The sequence below is a fragment of the Ochlerotatus camptorhynchus genome, unplaced genomic scaffold (assembly GCF_037179485.1).
Source record: "Ochlerotatus camptorhynchus isolate MF236.1 unplaced genomic scaffold, CSIRO-AGI_Acam_v1.1 ptg000080l, whole genome shotgun sequence".
NCBI lineage: Eukaryota > Metazoa > Arthropoda > Insecta > Diptera > Culicidae > Ochlerotatus > Ochlerotatus camptorhynchus.
In genome coordinates this window covers 1,050,129-1,069,827 of record NW_027040570.1, presented here as the reverse complement: position 1 = coordinate 1,069,827, position 19,699 = coordinate 1,050,129, and the positions used below count along the sequence as shown (strand labels likewise).

Sequence of the window (19,699 nt, the reverse complement as noted above, 5' to 3'; positions counted from 1 at the left end):
ATATATAAAAAATGAATTTCTGTATGTCTGTCTGTCTGTCTGTCTGTCTGTCTGTCTGTCTGTCTGTCTGTCTGTCTGTCTGTCTGTCTGTCTGTCTGTCTGTCTGTCTGTCTGTCTGTCTGTCTGTCTGTCTGTCTGTCTGTCTGTCTGTCTGTCTGTCTGTCTGTCTGTCTGTCTGTCTGTCTGTCTGTCTGTCTGTCTGTCTGTCTGTCTGTCTGTTTTTTTTTTTTTTTTTTTTTTTTTTTTTTTTTTTTTTTTTTTTTTTTTTGGCAAGGAGGAAACCTTCAAAAAGGCCATCGTGCCACCGCTGACGACTGGGCGCACAGTCGCGGTGACACGGTGTGTGGGATTCTTACCGCACTAAAACCTCCTTAGACGCCTTGCCCTTTCCCCCCGGAACCACTTGTCGTATTACTTCGGAGGGGGCCGTGCATTACGCACCTCACTTTACCTCAGCTAATTGGCGCTTCCAGTTCGCTGATCGTCTCTCCAATTTGTGAGCCATTTAGCTCCCAGCGTCACGTTCTACTCGGTTATCCCTGGTTGTGGATACAGCCTACTCTGACGGAGAGTTCTCCCGGCTTCGGCTTTCAGTTCGCACTTGTGTGAGCACATTACTACTTTCTAGTTGGTCTTCCCGCCATTTTCGCTGCAGCGCTGACATGATCTGCGTTACTGCTCTGCTGACGGCGTTAAAGGTGCCCTCCTCTCGACACATTTCTTCGACGATATTCTCCGTGCTAAGGGCGAGCATATCCTCTCGCACATCATCAAATCTAGGACATTCGAAGACCACGTGCTCTGGTGATTCTTCCACATTCCCACACTCCGGACAGAAGGGTGACGTTGTGTGTCCGAACCGATGCAGGTACTTCCTGAAGCAGCCATGACCAGACAGGAACTGCGTCAAGTGGAAGTTGACTTCTCCATGCTTCCTGTTCACCCAGGTCGAAAGAGTCGGTATTAGCCTGTGTGTCCATCTACCGTTCTCTGCTGCATCCCACTCCTGCTGCCACTTAGCCATCGACTCCGTTCTCACCATTTTTCGTACTCCTCTGGTTTCTCTCGTCATATAGCACTCGTAGTCCTCCGCCAAGGTGATGCCGATTGGGATCATACCGGCGATAACGCATACTGCCTCCATCGAAATGGTTCTGTACGCACTCACGACTCGCATGGCCATGAGCCGGAACGTACTGCTCAATTTCCTTTGGTTCTGCTTCGTTTTCAGCGCTTCAATCCAGGCTGGACCTCCGTACCTTAGTATTGATGAGGACACACTAGCCAGAAGACGTCTCTTGCTGCTGCTTGGACCAGAATTGTTCGGCATGATTCTGGCTATTGCGTTGATAACCTTCGTCGCCTTCTCGCAAGCATATTCGATGTGGCTATTAAAGTTTAGCCGGTCGTCGATCATCACTCCCAGATACTTTAGCATGCGCTTCGAAGCAATGATGTGCTCTCCAACGGTAATTTCTGCCCGCTGCATTGCTTTGCAGTTACTGACCAACATCACTTCTGTTTTGTGGTGGGCTATCTGCAGCTTCGCTCCTTGCATCCAGTTACCAATCGTATCTATCGCCTCGGCCGCCAACATTTCCACTTCTTCCAGCGTCTCACCGGTTACCGTCAAAACGACATCGTCCGCAAAGCCAACGATCTCAACTCCTTTGGGCAGCTTGAGCGTCAGCACGCCATTGTACATTCCGTTCCACAGCGTGGGACCTAGAATGGAGCCTTGGGGAACCCCCGCCGTGATTCTAAGCGATTTCTGCCCCGTGTCTGTTACGTAGACCAGGACCCGGTTCTGGAAGTAACTACTTAGAATCCTGCAGAGGTAGTCTGGAACCCTCATTCTATGGAGCGCCTTGGCGATGGCCTCCCAGCTGGCGCTATTGAATGCATTCTTCACATCAATTGTAATCACGGCGCAGTATCGATTTCCTCTCCGCTTCTGTTTGGAAGCTTTCTCGGCTCTGTCAATCACTGTCCGAATTGCATCCACCGTCGATCTTCCTTTCCGGAATCCAAACTGTCTCTCCGACAATCCGTGTTCACTCTCCGTGCATTTCGTCAGCCTGTTGAGGATGATCCTCTCCAATAGCTTTCCTACAGTATCCAGCAAGCATATTGGCCTATACGATGCAGGATCCCCCGGCGGTTTTCCGGGCTTCGGCAACAGCACAAGCTTTTGTACCTTCCACCTATCAGGGAACTGACCCTCGTCCAGACATTTCTGCAGCACCATCCTGAACATGTCCGGGAACGTCTGGATCGCCGCCTTCAACGCCACGTTGGGAATTCCATCCGGGCCGGGAGCTTTATTCGCTTTCAGCCCTTTCGCTGCTGCTATGAGTTCCTCGTTGGAGACTTGTTCAACGTTGTCTTCATCTACCTCGCCATATGGTGTAGGTGGCCAGTTCGTTGGGTCATGCTGTGGGAAAAGTCCCTCCACGATGACTTTCAGCTTGTTGTGACACATTTCAACCGGCATCGTTGGGCCTCTGATCTTCGCCATCGCAACTCGGTATGCGATGCCCCAGGGGTTGGCATCGGCATCGCGGCACAACTCCTTGAAACTATTTGACTTGCTCAGCTTTATATTTCGTTTCAGTGCAGCCCTGGCCTCTCGGAACACCACCCTGCGCTCCTCTCTGTCTGCTTCTGTTCTTGCTCTCTGAGCACGCCTTCTGGCTAGAAGACAAGTAGCACGGAGGGTGCTAATTTCCTCGTTCCACCAGTAGGCTGGACGCCGCCTGTTCGTTGGCTCCAGTTTTCTCGGCATAGTTGTGTCACATGCCGTTGCTAATGATTCGGTCAACTCGTTCGCGCTTAGGCCCGGGACGCTGTTGTCTACCCTTAGAGCTTCGATGAAGAGATCCTTATTGAATGCCTTCGTCTTCCACTTCCGCTCGCTTACTTTCGTCCTCCGCATTTCCACCGGTGTCCGTTCGCCGATACTGTACCGGACCACCTGATGGTCACTATGGGTGTACTCCTCGCACACTGTCCAGTTCATATTTGCCATTAGCGACGTACTGCAGAAAGTGACGTCGATAATGGATTCCCTACCATCTTTGCGGAAGGTGCTGATGGTTCCTTCGTTGGCCAGACTGACGTTCAACTTTGCCAGAGCTTCCAGCAGGCTATACCATCTTGCGTTGGTACATCTGCTCCCCCAATCCACTGCCCAAGCATTGAAGTCTCCTGCGATGACGACTGGTCTCCGTCCAATGAGCTCTTCGGTGAGCCCATCTAGCATCTGATGGAACTGCTCAATTGTCCATCTCGGGGGTGCGTAGCAACTACATACATAGATTCCATTGATTTTGGCGATCACGAAACCTTCATATGAGCTTGCCACCACTTGTTGTATGGGATACCTGCCCATGACTTGTATGGCCGCCATTCCTGCTCTATCCGCCACCCAGTTACCATTATCGAGAGGGACTCGGTATGGCTCTGCAATGATTGCAACGTCGCACTTTGTTTCCGTTGTTGACTGCCACAACAGTTGCTGTGCTGTGTTACAATGATTGAGATTTATTTGGGTTACCTTCATTATTTCTGGCCCACCATCGCCTTCTTGAACTCAGGGCACCTGAAACTTCCCGTCACATGGCCATTTCCGTCCTCCTTTTTGCAGAGCATGCACCTCGGTTGCTTTGTACAGTCTTTTGCAACGTGCCCCTTCTCTCCGCATTTCCTGCACAGATCAGATCTGTCAGGGCCTTTGCAGTGTCTCGCCTGGTGACCGAAGCCCATGCATTTGTAGCATCTCTCCATTTTCTTAGATACCCGAGGAATAGCTTTCAACGGGCACACTGACCACCCAACCTTGATTCGGCCAGTCTTCAGCAGCTCGTTAGCTGCGTCCGAAGAAAGTCGTATCGACGCCGTCTGCGTGCCACCATACGCCTTTCTCAACCGAATTGCCATCGGTACGTCTCCCAGGTTGCATTGCACCTTCAGCGCACTTTTCAACTCGTCTTCTGTTGTGATCTCGTCCAGATCCCTGCACTCTACCACTGACTCCTGGGATAAGGCTCTTACGTTCGCCGTCTCGCCAAGAGATTTTTCGACGAGCTCCTTAAAAGCTGCGCTCTTAACCGTAGGGTCCCTTTTCAGCTCGAATAGCATCTCGCCTTTCTGGGTTCGCCTGGTTTTCACCACGTTCTCGCCTAGTTGTTTCAACTCCGGATCCTCTCTCACTTTCCGGAGGAGTGCTGCGTAGGACGTTTTGTCCTTCGCCTCAACAACCAGAGCGTCACCCTTGCTTCTCTCCCTACGAGGCCTAGGCTTCTCCTTATTCTTCCTGTCTTCCTTTTTCTTCTCTTCCTTCTTCCTCGCTTCCTCTTCCTTCTTCCTCACTTCATCTTCCTTCTGTTTTTTCTTCCTCTCCTTCTGGTTCTCGACTTTACGCCACGCACCATTTTCTCCCATCTCCTTGATGCCTTCCTCGTCGTCCCTGCGTTTTTTGGGCTCCTCCTCATCTCCTGGCGTGTCCCTATCTCTCTTTTCAGGACGTGGATTTGTGGGTCCCTTCGGCGTCTCATGTGCTTGAGCCAGTCTTATGCTCTCCTTGGCCTCCAGCAGAGCCTTTTCGGCATTTTCGGCTCTTTTTCTCCACTCTTGACATTCCCGATCTGCCACTGTTATGCCGGATTTGATACCGGTCACAAGTTGCTTGATCTCTTTGTGTACGTTGTTTTTATCCTTCACGAACACATAGAGATTATCGATCTTCCTCCTGACCTCCGTCATTTTGGTTCTCCCGAGCTGCAGTTCTTGGGATTTGCTACTACTGGATATTGGTGTGAATATCTGGCTTAGCCCAACGCCTGGCTGCTCTTCTTGAAACTTACTGCTGCTGCTGGAATTTGCAGTGACCCCCAGGTTCGACACTGGTGATCTCTGCAATATCCCACTCCTTGCGAACACGTTTGCTCCTCCGTTTTCACTGTCTGGCGTCTTGCCGTCGTTCTTCATATTTTTTTTGGTATTTTCTTTTTCTTCATTTTTGTTTTTTTCTCCAATTTTATCCATTCTGATGGGTCCCCCCTTCGGGCCGCTATCTCCACTCGTTGTATGTAGTCTCCTATCGTGATCCCATGGTTATCTATGCAAGCAGGGAGGCCATGCTAGGGTTGACACGGTCCTTCATGGGGGCCGTGTTCAGAGCCAGATCGGCGTAAGTCAGGAATGTTACATCTGAGCCTACTACTCACCAATCACCAATTGGTGACGAGTTTTGAACGTATCCGGAGGCCTGCCAAGGTTTTACCGGGACGGGGGCAGCCGCACTATTAGCCCACTCGCCATTTCAAGAAGGTGTCACCCTTCTTTACTTAGGGAGCAGAATAGCACGACTGTCAGCCCTGTAGCGTGGTATCCAATCCATTGTGCCGTGTCGTGTCCATAGTTCCATGCCGTATCCAGTATGCCGTAATAAGGATCTTACTGGCGTCGATCCTAATGTGCCGGTTGGCACTCCTGCGGGTTGACGAAGCATTTCCTCTATCGCCGTGTTATGGTTACCGCGCCAGTGTTCGCGTCGCACCCCCTCACTTTGCTATTGTCAGAAGGACAACATTGCCCAGGCTACACCACGGGGAGGCGTGAGGTAGGAACTTGTGAGAACCAGAGCTAGGTTGTCAACTCACCATTTGTAGCCCTCTGTCTGTCTGTCTGTCTGTCTGTCTGTCTGTCTGTCTGTCTGTCTGTCTGTCTGTCTGTCTGTCTGTCTGTCTGTCTGTCTGTCTGTCTGTCTGTCTGTCTGTCTGTCTGTCTGTCTGTCTGTCTGTCTGTCTGTCTGTCTGTCTGTCTGTCTGTCTGTCTGTCTGTCTGTCTGTCTGTCTGTCTGTCTGTCTGTCTGTCTGTCTGTCTGTCTGTCTGTCTGTCTGTCTGTCTGTCTGTCTGTCTGTCTGTCTGTCTGTCTGTCTGTCTGTCTGTCTGTCTGTCTGTCTGTCTGTCTGTCTGTCTGTCTGTCTGTCTGTCTGTCTGTCTGTCTGTCTGTCTGTCTGTCTGTCTGTCTGTCTGTCTGTCTGTCTGTCTGTCTGTCTGTCTGTCTGTCTGTCTGTCTGTCTGTCTGTCTGTCTGTCTGTCTGTCTGTCTGTCTGTCTGTCTGTCTGTCTGTCTGTCTGTCTGTCTGTCTGTCTGTCTGTCTGTCTGTCTGTCTGTCTGTCTGTCTGTCTGTCTGTCTGTCTGTCTGTCTGTCTGTCTGTCTGTCTGTCTGTCTGTCTGTCTGTCTGTCTGTCTGTCTGTCTGTCTGTCTGTCTGTCTGTCTGTCTGTCTGTCTGTCTGTCTGTCTGTCTGTCTGTCTGTCTGTCTGTCTGTCTGTCTGTCTGTCTGTCTGTCTGTCTGTCTGTCTGTCTGTCTGTCTGTCTGTCTGTCTGTCTGTCTGTCTGTCTGTCTGTCTGTCTGTCTGTCTGTCTGTCTGTCTGTCTGTCTGTCTGTCTGTCTGTCTGTCTGTCTGTCTGTCTGTCTGTCTGTCTGTCTGTCTGTCTGTCTGTCTGTCTGTCTGTCTGTCTGTCTGTCTGTGTCTGTCTGTGTCTGTGTCTGTGTCTGTCTGTCTGTGTCTGTCTGTCTGTGTCTGTCTGTCTGTGTCTGTCTGTCTGTGTCTGTCTGTCTGTCTGTCTGTCTGTCTGTCTGTCTGTCTGTCCTCGGAAACTACTGAACCGATCGACGTGAAAATTTGTATGCAGGAGTTTTTGGGGCAGGGAATGGTTCTTATGATGGTTCGAGACCCCTCCCCCTCTGTAAAGGGGGCTCCCATACAAATGAAACAGAAATTTCTGCATAACTCGAGAACTAATCAAGCAAATGGAACCAAATTTGGCATGTGGAGTTCATAGGGGGTAGCCCCTTAGATAAGAGGGGGGGGGGGCTACGTACAATATAGCATGTCTTTTTTTAATTGGCGCATAAACTCAAGCTAATATTGAATCCCGAGCAAGGCCGGGCACACTTAGTGTTCATATAAACAAATCTTCTGAAGACACTTTATGGCTACAATTTAAAGGTCAGGCTCTAGGTACCATATTTTACATATTTGGACCGCAATGCAGTGGTCAGCGTCGTCTCGGCACAGCTTCTTCAAGTGGTTCGGAAGCCGTATCGGCGCTAACAACAGTTCAGAGTTAAAATTCAATGTAAATGGCTTCCTAATTAATGCTACCAATAATCAATTATCAAGCTTGACAGTTCGTACGATTAGTTAAGTAGTCGACCGTTTCCAGATCGAAACTTGTCAATCTATTGCATCTATTCAGTTTTGAAATCAGGTTTACGCCCGTTTTGCATACCACCACTCACACACACTGCCCTGGTAGGCGAGTTAAGTTCGCGCGAAACGCTAAACACCTTCGGATTAGCCCCTTTAGGATGAAAAAGAAAAACATTGCGTAAGATCTCCGTTCCATTTCATTCCGTCCGCGGATAATGAAGTTATCTTAATCTGATTGATGTTGAGCACCGCCACTGCCACCACCGCCGAACTGGTTTAAGCACTTAAGAGCCGTCGATATAGTCGGTACGGCCGGTAGCTAATAAATTTGTTTGGACGGACGGAACCAACGACAATTTTCGATGTACTTGACAAATGCTACCTGCTACGGTTTCTCCTGAACTAAACTGAGGAAGCGTGGGTCAACGTGGCGATTCGTGGCTATTTAGTGTCATGTTCAATTAGTAACGAGTACCGTTTTGGGATTTTAACGACAATGTTCTAGTTTCAATTCCCGTGTTCATATTTACTCAAGATTACGACAATGTTCTAGTTTCAATTCCCGTGTTCATATTTACTCAAGATTATTTTCCGAATTTCCTATGAGCACATCTTGTTACTCAAGCCGCCTTTCCAACCGTGACCGACCGAAGTATTATGCAAAATCGCTCAAACACACGTTTCAATTCCAATTAAACTGGTCTGCCGCATCAAGCCGTCTCAATCAATCCAATCCGACGACGACGCCACTCGCCATTGGTTGGGTGAAGCCTGCTCGCATCGAATTCCGGAAGGGCCGCAGCATGAAACCCTTTTTTATAGCCATCCAATTCAAGCCAGACAACGAGATTTGCCGCTGCCGTCGTCGTCGTCGTCGTAATGGAACAACCCAGCCACCGCGACTGGTCTGGCAATAATCACCGCCACATGTAACCCGAGATTACCGCCTTTTTTTGCTGTTGTGCTCGATGATCATCAGCATCAGTATAGTGCATCACCGTCATTATTAGCCAAATAGCCAAATGGATTGTCATAACTGTATAGTCTCCAGGGGTGATGTCTATGGTGGGCATAATAATTTCCACCACTTCGCACATCATCGAGCAACAAGAGGGATGATGCACTTTGGGTCTCTTTGTTGATGCCGGCCGCTGCTGCAATCGCAAAGGGCTTTCCCATCCCACAGGGGTTGCGAAAATTGCTTTCACTAGCAGTTGGCTCCATAGGGGAAATCCGGGTAAAACGGACACCCTAACGATTTTTCACTGGTATGCATTGTTTTTACATAATTTATCGATTTAAAAACGTAACAGAAGTTTGCTTTGACTCTAGATCCACGAGATCATACGATAACATATTTTGTTATGGAGTGTGGGTAAGATTGACAACCAGTTGGGGTAAAACCGACACATATTATCGATTATAAACACGAGGCATCTATACAAAAATGTAGAAAACACATCAATTTTGCATTAAATTTAAGCGAAGACAACATATCAAGAAGACTGGAAGCTCTACCGTTTTCTCATACGACTGCTATGAGATCGGCACAATCGCGTCATCTGCCGCGAAAAGATAAATGCTTCGAACGAATTGGATAGCAAAGATTACAACCTCAGAAGAATGGTTTGTGTATTTGCTCATTTCTCTATGCGCTAATTCCGCCTTCCGAGCGCAGCGCTACTGTATCTGTCGCTTGAATTCTGACAGAGTTGCCAGTCTTCATGATTTAATGTTTTCGATTTAAGGCAATTTAAGTCGACTGAAAGTGTCAATTTTACCCCCAACGAACTAAACATTAGTTTAAACAAAGTTTTTGAGAGTCAATCAACTTAAAAATCACCAATCTTCGTACTTACTTAAGGGTCCTGTGCACCACCAGCGGTGCAAAGGGCCAACGTGAAAGACTTCCATCCTAGGCGGCTGCTCGCTTTTGCCTTGACCTGGGCCCAGGTCAGATTCATATCGACTTGCTTAATTTCCTCATTGAGGCTCCGCCGCCATGAGCCCCCGGGTCTGCCTCTGCTGCGATGTCCTACCGGATTCCAATCCAGTGCTTGCTTGCAGATTTCGTTTCCGCCCCGTCGAAGTGTGTGGCCGACCCACCTCCACTTTCGCTCTCGAATTTCTGGTGCTATCGGCTTCTGATGACATCGACGATGGAGCTTGGCATTCGAGATCCAGTTGTGAGGCCACCAGGTACGATTTATATACCGCAGGCATCGGTTGACCTGCAGCTTTTGAGTGTTCTCCGCTGATACACACCACGTCTCACTGGCGTATAACAACACAGATTTCGCGTTCGAGTTGAAAATTCGGATTTTGGTGCGTTGACTTATCTGGTTGGATCTCCATACGTTTCGTAAACTCGCAAAGGCAGCCCTAGCCTTCTTGATTCGTGCACCTATGTCGCTCTTGGTCCCGCCGTCCGACGCTATTTAGCTGCCAAGATATTGGAAACTTTCGACCTTCTCCACTGCTTGCCCCGCTACCGTAAAGTTGGAAGGGTTGCCCGTGTTGATATGCAACGATTTGGTCTTGTTGACGTTGATGGTGAGACCCGCCGCAGAGGAGCGTTCGGCTAGGTCATTGAGCTTACTCTGCATATCAGAGCGCCGTTGTGCTAGTAGTAGAGCAACATCATCAGCCAAATCGAAGTCGTTGAGATGCTCCATGGTGATAGGCTGCCAAAGCAGCCCACGGTTCGGTACACGGTCAATTGCACCTACCATGATCTCGTCGATTACGATGAGAAACAGTAGCGGTGATAGTATACATCCTTGTCTCACACCAGCGACTACCCGGATAGAGTCGGAAAAGGCTCCGTTATGCAGAACTCTGCACGTGAAAGCCTCATACTGCGCTTCGATGAGGTTGACGATTTTATCCGGGACTCCCTTGCGTCTCAGGGCGCCCCACAGATTCTCGTGATTGAGACGGTCGAAAGCTTTTTCGTAGTCAATGAATACCAAGTAAGGGGACTCTTAGAATTCATTGAATTGCTCCAGGATGATGCGGAGCGTGACAATATGGTCCACACAAGATCTTCCGGCACGGAATCCTGTCTGCTGCCGTCGGAGAGTCGCGTCGATCTTCTCCTGTATCCGATTCAGGATAACTTTGCACAGAACTTTGAGAACAATACACAGTAACATGATGCCTCGCCAATTGTCGCACACAGTCAGATCCCCCTTCTTTGGGACCTTCACTAAGATGCCCTGCATCCAGTTGGGCGGAAAAGTCGCGGTGTCTCAGATATTACAGAATAGTTGATGCAACATTTGTGCGGATAGCATGGGGTCAGCTTTGAGCATCTCTGCTGATATCCGATCGACCCCTGGAGCCTTGTTGGATTTCATGCTTCGGATAGCTGCTTCAATCTCCTGCAGTCATGGGGCCTCGGAATTGATACGAGTGATGCGCCGCACTCTAGGCGGATCATGCCAAGATGTTGATGGCTGGTTGGCCGTCGAAACTTGAGGAAGTTGTTCGAAGTGCTCATACCAGCGTTTCAGCTGGTCAGTGGGGTCGGTAAGCAATTGTCCAGTCGTGTCCTTCACTGGCATCCTCGGGTTCATCCTTGCTCCACTCAGGCGTCGTTAGATATCGTAGAGGAGGCGTATATCGCCAGTGTTTGCGGCTTTCTCCCCTTCGTCGGCCAGGGAGTTCACCCACACTCGCTTGTCCCGTCTGCAAGAGCGCTTAACTTCCTTCTCTAGAACTGAGTACCGTTGACGGGCTTCGTTCTTGGCTCCTCTGGTTCTCGCCCGCTCTATCGCGGCTTTTGCTTCTCTACGCTCCTCAATCTTCCGCCAGGTTTCATCTGTGATCCACTCTTTCCTCAGGGTGCGCAGCTCACGCTTGTTTCTATAAAGGCATTCTTGATGGCCGTCCATTGTTCTTCTACGCTGCCACCTTCTGGAACGTCCGCAGCTCGAGTATCAAGTTCTTCAACAAAAGACCTTTTTACCGCTGGATCTTCAAGTCGGCGTGTGTTGAACCGCCGCCCGAGTCTCTCCTCCCGTCGCTGGATCCGCGCCATGCGTAAGCGGATTTCGCCGATTAGAAGGTGATGGTTGTCGGCGCTGCGTTTATTCCGGACATCAAGACTCCATTTTCGGCTGATGCAGATGTGGTCGATCTGATTTTCGGTATGTCCATCACGGGAAACCCACGTGACTTAGTGCACTGGGCGATGGGGGAAGAGCGAGCCCCCGATCACCATGTCGTTATTACCACAAAATTCTGCAAACAGCTCACCGTTCCCGCTCATTTCGCCGAGACCATGGCGTCCCATGACACGCTCATAGTCCGTGTTTTCAGAGCCGATCTTCGCATTGAAGTCGCCAGTGTAGATCTTGATGTCACCCTTTGGAACCTTATCCACGACGGTATTCAGTTGACTGTAAAAATTCTCCTTGTCCTGTAGCTCGGCAGCATCGGTTGGCGCATAACATTGGATTATGGTAAGGTTACGAACCCGTGTTCTAAATCTGGCAACGATTATCCTCTCATTAACAGGCTCCCACTTGATGAGTGCAACACTTGCCTGGACGCTAAGTAGGAGACCAACTCCATGATGGCGGGGAGCGTTTTCACCTCGAATATCAGAGTATAGTAGTACCTGTCCCGACGGCAGTTTGTGTTCTCCAAAGTTTGGCCAACGAACTTCACTCAGTCCCAGGATTTCTAGCTTCATGCGTCGCGCCTCGTTGGCGAGTTGTGCCAGTTTACCCTGCTGGGCTAACGTCAATACATTCCATGATCCAATTCGTGTCCGTTGTTTTGCTGATTTGCTAAAAGTCGTTGCCGTTAAATCAGTTCGATGTCTTTCTCTGTTGGTTTCTGTAACAATTGTAAAGGTTTCAGAGACAGTAGGTGGTTGGCCTAAAGTCTCCTATCCGCCGTGATGGGGCTGCCATCTTAGGTGTAGCTTCCGGGGAAGAGCATTTCTTATTCAGCCGCTGGATGCCAGTCAGACGCTGTTTTAGCCGCACCTCCATGGTGAACAGACGCTCGGGTTGGCGAAGCATTTCCTCTATCACCGTGCTATGGTTACCGCGCCAGTGTTCGCGTCGCACCTCCTCACTCTGCTATTGTCGGATTGACAACATTGCCCAGGCTACGCCAACCAGCTGTGTCCATGTTTCAGCTGGCAGTCTTTTGTGATCATATGACTCGTGCAGGCGTGAGGTAGGAACCTGTGAGGACCGGAGCTAGGTATATCGCTCCTTCCAGATTGTCACTCATCATTTTGTAGCCCAATCCTCGTAAAAATCTTCGTACGGAGTACACAAAAGGAATGATTTATGATGAAATAGGCTCACATTAATTACCGGAAGTTATAAAATGCTACGTGTAAAAGAGTTAAAACCTGATAGTGAATTTGTTTTGCTATTTATTTTGACAGTTACAGAGTAATTCGGAACATAACAAAAAACTAGTGTGCATAGAGGTTCCTAAAAAGTTTGTTAAAAACTGCTAAAAATTCAAACAGTGACGGTTTTACCCGGATTTACCCTACCCGCCTATAGAAGGAGCAGTGAATGGAAACAATACCATGTGAGCTTCGGTGATTTTGAATCAAAATTCTGACATAATAGGATATGGTGAAGGGGTGACCTTTCGGTTGTTAACGAACGATGCTATCTGGGTGGTGGTTCAAAGTTTGATTTGCACCCACTTGATGTGAACCTTACGTAACGCCCCGCTACTCGTTCCAGAATGCTCCACTGACGACCGCCGCTGTTGATGAGTAATCAGCAAAAATCACAGCAAGGTGTGCCTAGAATCTGAAATTGCGCACCACATTTCAGAAAATGCGGATTAGCGCTTCTTTAATCAATCCCACACTACTAGTCAGTGTTCGCTCGACGTGCCGCGCCGACATGCCTCCCGGATCGAATTTCACTCGCTCCAAAACTATCTCTCTAAATGCCACCATAAACCACACATATTAGCCGGCAATGCACAGTTTTTGGTAAATCTCCATCCCACCTGGATCATCTTCTCCATTAGAGCTTTCCCAAAATGGTAGCCCGCTCGCGTTCCGCGTCGACCCGCAGCGCTGGATGGAGCTCGCTATCTCGAAAGCATTTTAGCACTTCCTCCTCATAATATCGTGCTTTACGATTTGCTGCTATGGCTTTGGATAGCTCACCATGCGGCGGTTTGTGGCGTGTGGATAATTATTTTCTTCCCAAATTCAAACTAATCATAAATCATGCCCGTCCGTTGCCACCGCCGCCAGCGGTGTCGGTCCGTTCTTTTGGTGCTGTATTGTGACGGCGGGTGGTAATTTCCCAAATCATCATTCAAATTTGACTTTTCACGCTCGCTTGCTTGCTGCTCGGTGGCACTCTCGTGATGCATCCGTATCTTTTTGTCGTAGAATTTCCATCATCTGTTTCGTTTGTTTAATCCCTTGGACGACGCGACGCCAAGAAACAGGATTGTCATCATTATCTCATCGGCAATAATTTACACAAACAAATGGCATGCACCAAGCGAAACGACAATGTTTATAAGGTAACAACCGGGATCGGGAATGTCGCACTGTCAAAGTCACCTTACTGGAGTGTGTGAATTTTCGGATATAAGGTTACCAGTTCGTATAATAGCATTTACATTTCCAGGTAACCTGAAAAAAAAACCTGGAAATTCTGGAAATATCACGGAATTCATTTTTGGACCTGGAAAATCAGGGAATCTCAGTGCATTCAATCCAAATTCAGAGAAATATTTCTTTGTAAAAGGAACTTATTAGTATGTATGACTGTCTTCGCTAGTTTCAAACGACTTAATTGCTCGGTGTAGTTTGAGTATGGTTTTTCACTTCAAATTTTAAGTAGAGTTAGTTATCCTCTGATCGAATGAAATCTCAGGCCATTCAAAACGAAACATCAAAATCGCTTTTTCGAATGATAGCTGCAATCGGATGACGGTTGTTTTGAAATCAGATGATTTTCCTCTCGAATACAGGATGAAAATTGTTATGAGAAGGATTGTCATACTAAATGGAAATGTATATGGTATTGGTTCAGCCCCATAACGGAAATCATTCAAAACGATGACGTAAATAATTGATTGATTTCTTTCTTTATTATTCCAACACCCGCAGAGCAGTGTGAACGTTAATCATCGAATCGTGCGGGGTCAGCACGAACACCTCCTGCAACTTGTTCATCCACGTATCGGCAGTTTCCCAAGCTCCGTTCCGAGCACACCAGAGCCACAAATCAGCATACAAACGCGTCACCGCATAAGCATCCCGTTGATAGCCCAAAGCTTCACAGTTCTTCAAAAAGAAACTTTCGCACTCCTTATACGTCTCGATACAGCAGCTCGTATCCAGCATAATGTCCATTGCAATCGAATAATACCAAGCCTTGGCTGAGGTGTCCTGATAGCGATCGGTCAGTGCCTGGAAGTCCCATAGCATACTGACGGCGTCGGAAATCCTCCGATGTGACATCAACAGCTCGGCCAAGATCGGAATGATGTGCCATTCGCTGGTCTTAAATTGCAAGGTATCGGTGATCTTCAGAACAACTCGACCGAACTCGATCGAAAGCTGCTTCGTGGATCGAATGGTTCTGAGAGATGTGCGTACTTGTTAGTTGGATTTGTTAGTGGCAAATTAATATGAATAAAAACTTACTGGCACATGAGCAAAGCGGTGTAGTATTGGACGACCGATTTCATGTAATCTATATTGATTCGGTCGACATTGTCTGCTATAATTTCCAGTGATCGTTCCTGCATCCAAGCAATGTCATTGGAAAATCCCATGTGGAAGGCTATAATACGTATAAGTCGGTAGTCAGCTTACTATGTTCATTTTTACAAGAATCAAACCACTCACCGATCTGAAACACACTAGCGAAGGCCTCAACCAGCACCGATGCATTTCGACGGTATTTGAGGGCATGCTTTAGGCTCCATATGGCAGCCAATTGGGCAAGCTTCCACTGGGTTAGACGACGAAACAGGTGAAACATTCCATCGAAACAGGACGACAACTGGGATGCAATTAGAACGTAATATAGTGGTTATACATTTTTTATGCTTTTGTCCTACGGCTCATATTAATACTTACGTTGACTTCGGAAACGGCATTCCCATCACTTCCGATGCGGTATAGAAATATTCCGTAGCAATAGTGTACTGCTTCAACTCGAGACGATGCAACTGCAACTTGGTCTCTGAGACGATGTAAATAATCCTATCGAACGTCATTTGCTGATCTGAGCTGACAAACGAGGTGGAAGCATTGCTATCGCTATTAGAGCTGTTACGAACATAGGTAAAGGGTAAAAACCAATGTTTGGCTAATTCGTGGTGGAGGATGTTTCCTCTACCACCGAAGAATTGTTGTAACCATAATGGAATGGCTGATTATGGCTATTCAGTATGGAAATTTAGATAATCAAATTAAAAATATAATTAAAAGCTCTTGCATGTCACACTATTCTTAAATGTTTGTCCTCTGAGTGCCGTATGTTTTATAGCCAATTTTCAAACGTTCTCATATGGATGTTCATCATCTGACGACGAGTTGAACCATAAGAAAGTCATCCGAAATTCGAATTCATATTGTTAAAGGGCTCGAGTAATGCAATAATCATTCAAAGTGTTGCGAATGTTTTGGTTCAGTGGACGTGCAAACTAATAATTGTGTAAATTTTGCTCATTTCTTGGAACCGAAATGACTGTGATAGGAACCGAAATGACTGCGAAACTCGAGAGACGAGAGTGAAACACGACTACACTGAACCAAAACACCCGCCGTCTACTGAATGATTTTTGCCTCACCCAAGCCCCATGCTTATAATCAGATGATTTTAAGAAGATCCGTCATTCAATTCATATTTTGACAGAATCAAGTCAAATGTATGAATATAATTTAAAATCAGCGTTATAATCATACATCAATCAAATCAAAATAGATCTAGCTGTGAATGATTTGCATACATAAACTTTTCAACTCATCAGTCTTGTAATGGAAAAAAAATCAGATCGTATTTAAATGATGCCCATATCTATGTAGTTGGCTTAATAGAATTAATATTAAAATTATTGAAATAAATAATTACACAACCATGTCAATCAGTTATAAGCATTACTCAGTAAAAATGTTGTTAATTTGATAATAAGTACGAAAAGAATTGGCCACTAATCAATAAAATTGAAAAAAATGCTTCTTTTCTACTGTTGAGATTACATGAGTCATCTCTAATGAAATGGTTGTATAATTGAATGTTTCTATAATATTTAAATACTTGCGCAGTCACAATGCTGTTTGTTCGCCACCATTTGCTAACTGATATGATGAATAACACAAAGATGACGATAAACCTGAAATAGAATGATTTTCATAAAGGGGCTATGGAGAAATATATTCATTTTGGTTCATGATGAAAAACATATGCTTAATGTGCCTGTTAATATGTGACTGATTATCGGATGACATAGAAAAAATATTGTTTTTAAATGTAAACAAACATAACTTATTGCTGATCATAAAATCATTCGACTTGATTGGCATTCAATCTTAGGAATCATTAGTTTTGCTCGACGCCGAATGAGATTTCATTCAACGGGTGGCAGGTGTTTTTGTTCAGTGTAGTACGTTTGAGTACAAGAGAACAACTCTAGAGTAACATTTGAAATGGTCCAAAACGTAAACCAACCAGAAAATGAATTTTATTTTTTCCGCCACTATTCAATTCATATTTAAGAAAATTGAAGTGTTTTAGGCATTTATATTGTTCACAATAACAAACATCCAAAAATGCGAAAAGCTTTCAAAAATATATGAAAATCGATAACAATTTAATTTCATAAATTAATAAGCCTTTTGTGAATCTTTCAATGGATAGGCCCTTTTTTGTTAAGCCGTTGTGCTTTTCACCAGAAATGGTACGCCCTTTGCTAAGCCTTTTCGCAACGTCAAATAAATTCAAAACAAATCATCGGCTCTGCCTCAGGCTTTGGTTTGAAAATTTCAATCATCGGCCCTTCTACGTTACTAGGCTTAACAACGATATTAAATAAATTAATGGTTGGCCGTTTTAGCGTAATGAATCGAAAAATTTCGTTGATCGGCCGTTTCGAAAATCGAGTTATTTTTCATGATTTTTCTCGATTATGCGGAACTTTCCTACACGATTAGTACCTATCAAGTGGTGCTAAATAATGGTATCAAAACTCGATTTGTTTGCGTTTTGGACATGAGTCCATTTCAAATGTTACTCGAGAACTGTTTATTTACGTTTAATCACACGGTTATCTGAAACCCCTCATTTGTATGTTTGTTCTTACACAATGGATAGTTTACAGATACACCAGCGAAGATCAATTAAACAGAGTAGGCTGGGCCGGTGTGACCGAACATGACGTTTGTTTTTTTTTTCTCGGAGTTTTTATGCTTATTTGGTTATTAATCCGGTTAACATTTTCGACGATTGGACACTTCAAATTGGTTCTACATAAGACGGGACTAGATTATGTCAATTCTTGATTGGAAATACAATGCAACAATAGCACGGATACTTCCTGTGGATTCATTTGGGCTAACTTGGTAAGATCTGAGTATCTGATTTTATCTATTAAAAACTAAATTTACATGATTCTCTTAAATTTGGCAAATTCTTAATGAAGTTTTCTCCACACATCCCATTTTCCGTGTATTTGAAATCATCATTGAACGCCAAATGTCTGCACATTTTTGAACATGTGGTGGAACATTACTGTAATTCATATATATTAAAACATTATATTATATACTGGGTTGGGGGTGCAGCCTAAGGGAATCAAAGGATTTGTTAACTGGACGAGGGTTCGTGGATTTGCCAGTCCCTTGTCACGTGATTACAGATGGCCATCTGGTCGTTTTGTCTTCCAAAGGTCTTCAATGAAGCTGATTCACCCTGCTGCAACAAAACCATCAGGCAGAACTTTACAACCGGTAAAGTATTTGCAGACATTGGTAATCCTTACACTGATGGTGGGTTCCATTCACATCACATCATATCAAATTTTAAGGAGAGTTAGTTAGGTAGGTTGCGATTCTACACGTTGTAGTTCCATTTTTATACTGTGATCGTGACATTTTAACCTAGGGGATGAGTACTTAAGGGTATTTTCATAAATTCTGGGAATGACACTGATGAATACTGCACATTGTACTCGAAATACTTATGGATACCAAAATTAATTAACTTGAATTAAATGGAAGATAACCTGTTTTAGATGGATTGGTGGTTTTCACGAGTGTTCCCCATTAGACATAAATACGTTAGGCATACGGACGTTAAGCATAAAGTCATTAGGCATAAAATACCTTGCTGCTGTGCAACTCTAGAAACCTGTTTCGAGCATGGTAAACAATGCTTAAATCAGGCTAAGCGTTGAATAAAAAATTATATAAGTTAAACAAACATAGTTTATTTACTAAGCACAGTTTGGAATCCATTTCCATTTTCATCCAATAACAAAAAAACATACCTGCTGCTTCCAGGATTTCCTGCCATACTTTTCGATACAACGATTCTGTTTTTGTTGTCATCAGAATGAAAACTAGCGGAACCGTCTGCTGATGTGAGGGAGCGATACTTCCATGAACAGTGACGAGTTGCCGAAACAAACAAGGAACTGTGGCAAACGTACCATCTGTAACCCAATACTTTGCCTGTCCAAGACGTCGCTAGTTTCCTTGAGTTCCTAAAACTAAGGCTCTTTCATTATTGTCACCGAAGTCAGTAATCAATAGACGGTCTCCTATCATCCTTCTGGAATTTATCGGGTAGATTATGCCTAGCGTACATTATGCCTGGCATCCTTTATGCCCAACGTCCATTATGCCTATCGTACATTATGCCTAACGTCGTGTACCCGGTTTTCACCACAATTTGCGTCCTTTGCGTGAGAGGAATCACCATAATTCAAGCATTTAGCAGTCATATAGCAATGTTTTGTCCCGAAATTTCTACCAGTCTTCCTGAAGTGTTCCAACTTCAGTTCCAACTTCACTCGGACATGGAGCATAAGGCTAGCATTTTCTAAGAATTTAAGGTTGTCTAGACTAGAAGCAAATATTATAAATTAAGAATATGGTTCACTTCCAGAATTCCCATATGTTTCTGAAAAAACACATAAGTAATACCCTCTCCCGGTGAGAAAGGTGACTAAAAACATTAGTGGCCTTATTATTTAAGCGTGTAATCAATTCATAAGTTTAGTCAAATAAAAGGTGTGGCAACCCGAGCAAAGTCTGAGATCAAATGGAAATCTAAATTTAATGTTGTGATTTCGCTGATAATGATTACTCAGGTTGCTGTCGTTTTGGTCGTTTTAACGGTTGGTTAAAATATCAAAATTGAGCAAATGTACAGCAAAATGAAAACAAAATTGGGTATCAAATTTGTGAATTAATCATGTTTTGTTGTTTTTGACATCATCCACATTCAGAGG

At 45.5% G+C, this 19,699-nt stretch overlaps 2 protein-coding genes across 10 annotated transcripts in view; one reads left to right on the top strand and one right to left on the bottom strand.

The window, feature by feature from the left end:
- The window catches only part of CLIP-190 (Cytoplasmic linker protein 190), a 289,367-nt gene that overhangs the window by 6,868 nt on the left and 262,800 nt on the right, over positions 1 to 19,699 (top strand). The window lies entirely within an intron of this gene.
- LOC135697932 (uncharacterized) lies at positions 14,328 to 15,225 on the bottom strand. The gene is made up of 3 exons (XM_065217793.1): positions 15,090 to 15,225; positions 14,886 to 15,024; positions 14,328 to 14,820 (listed from the first exon to the last, which is right to left on the bottom strand). The coding sequence occupies exons 1-3, from the start codon at positions 15,223 to 15,225 to the stop codon at positions 14,328 to 14,330; spliced, it is 768 nt and encodes a 255-aa protein (XP_065073865.1).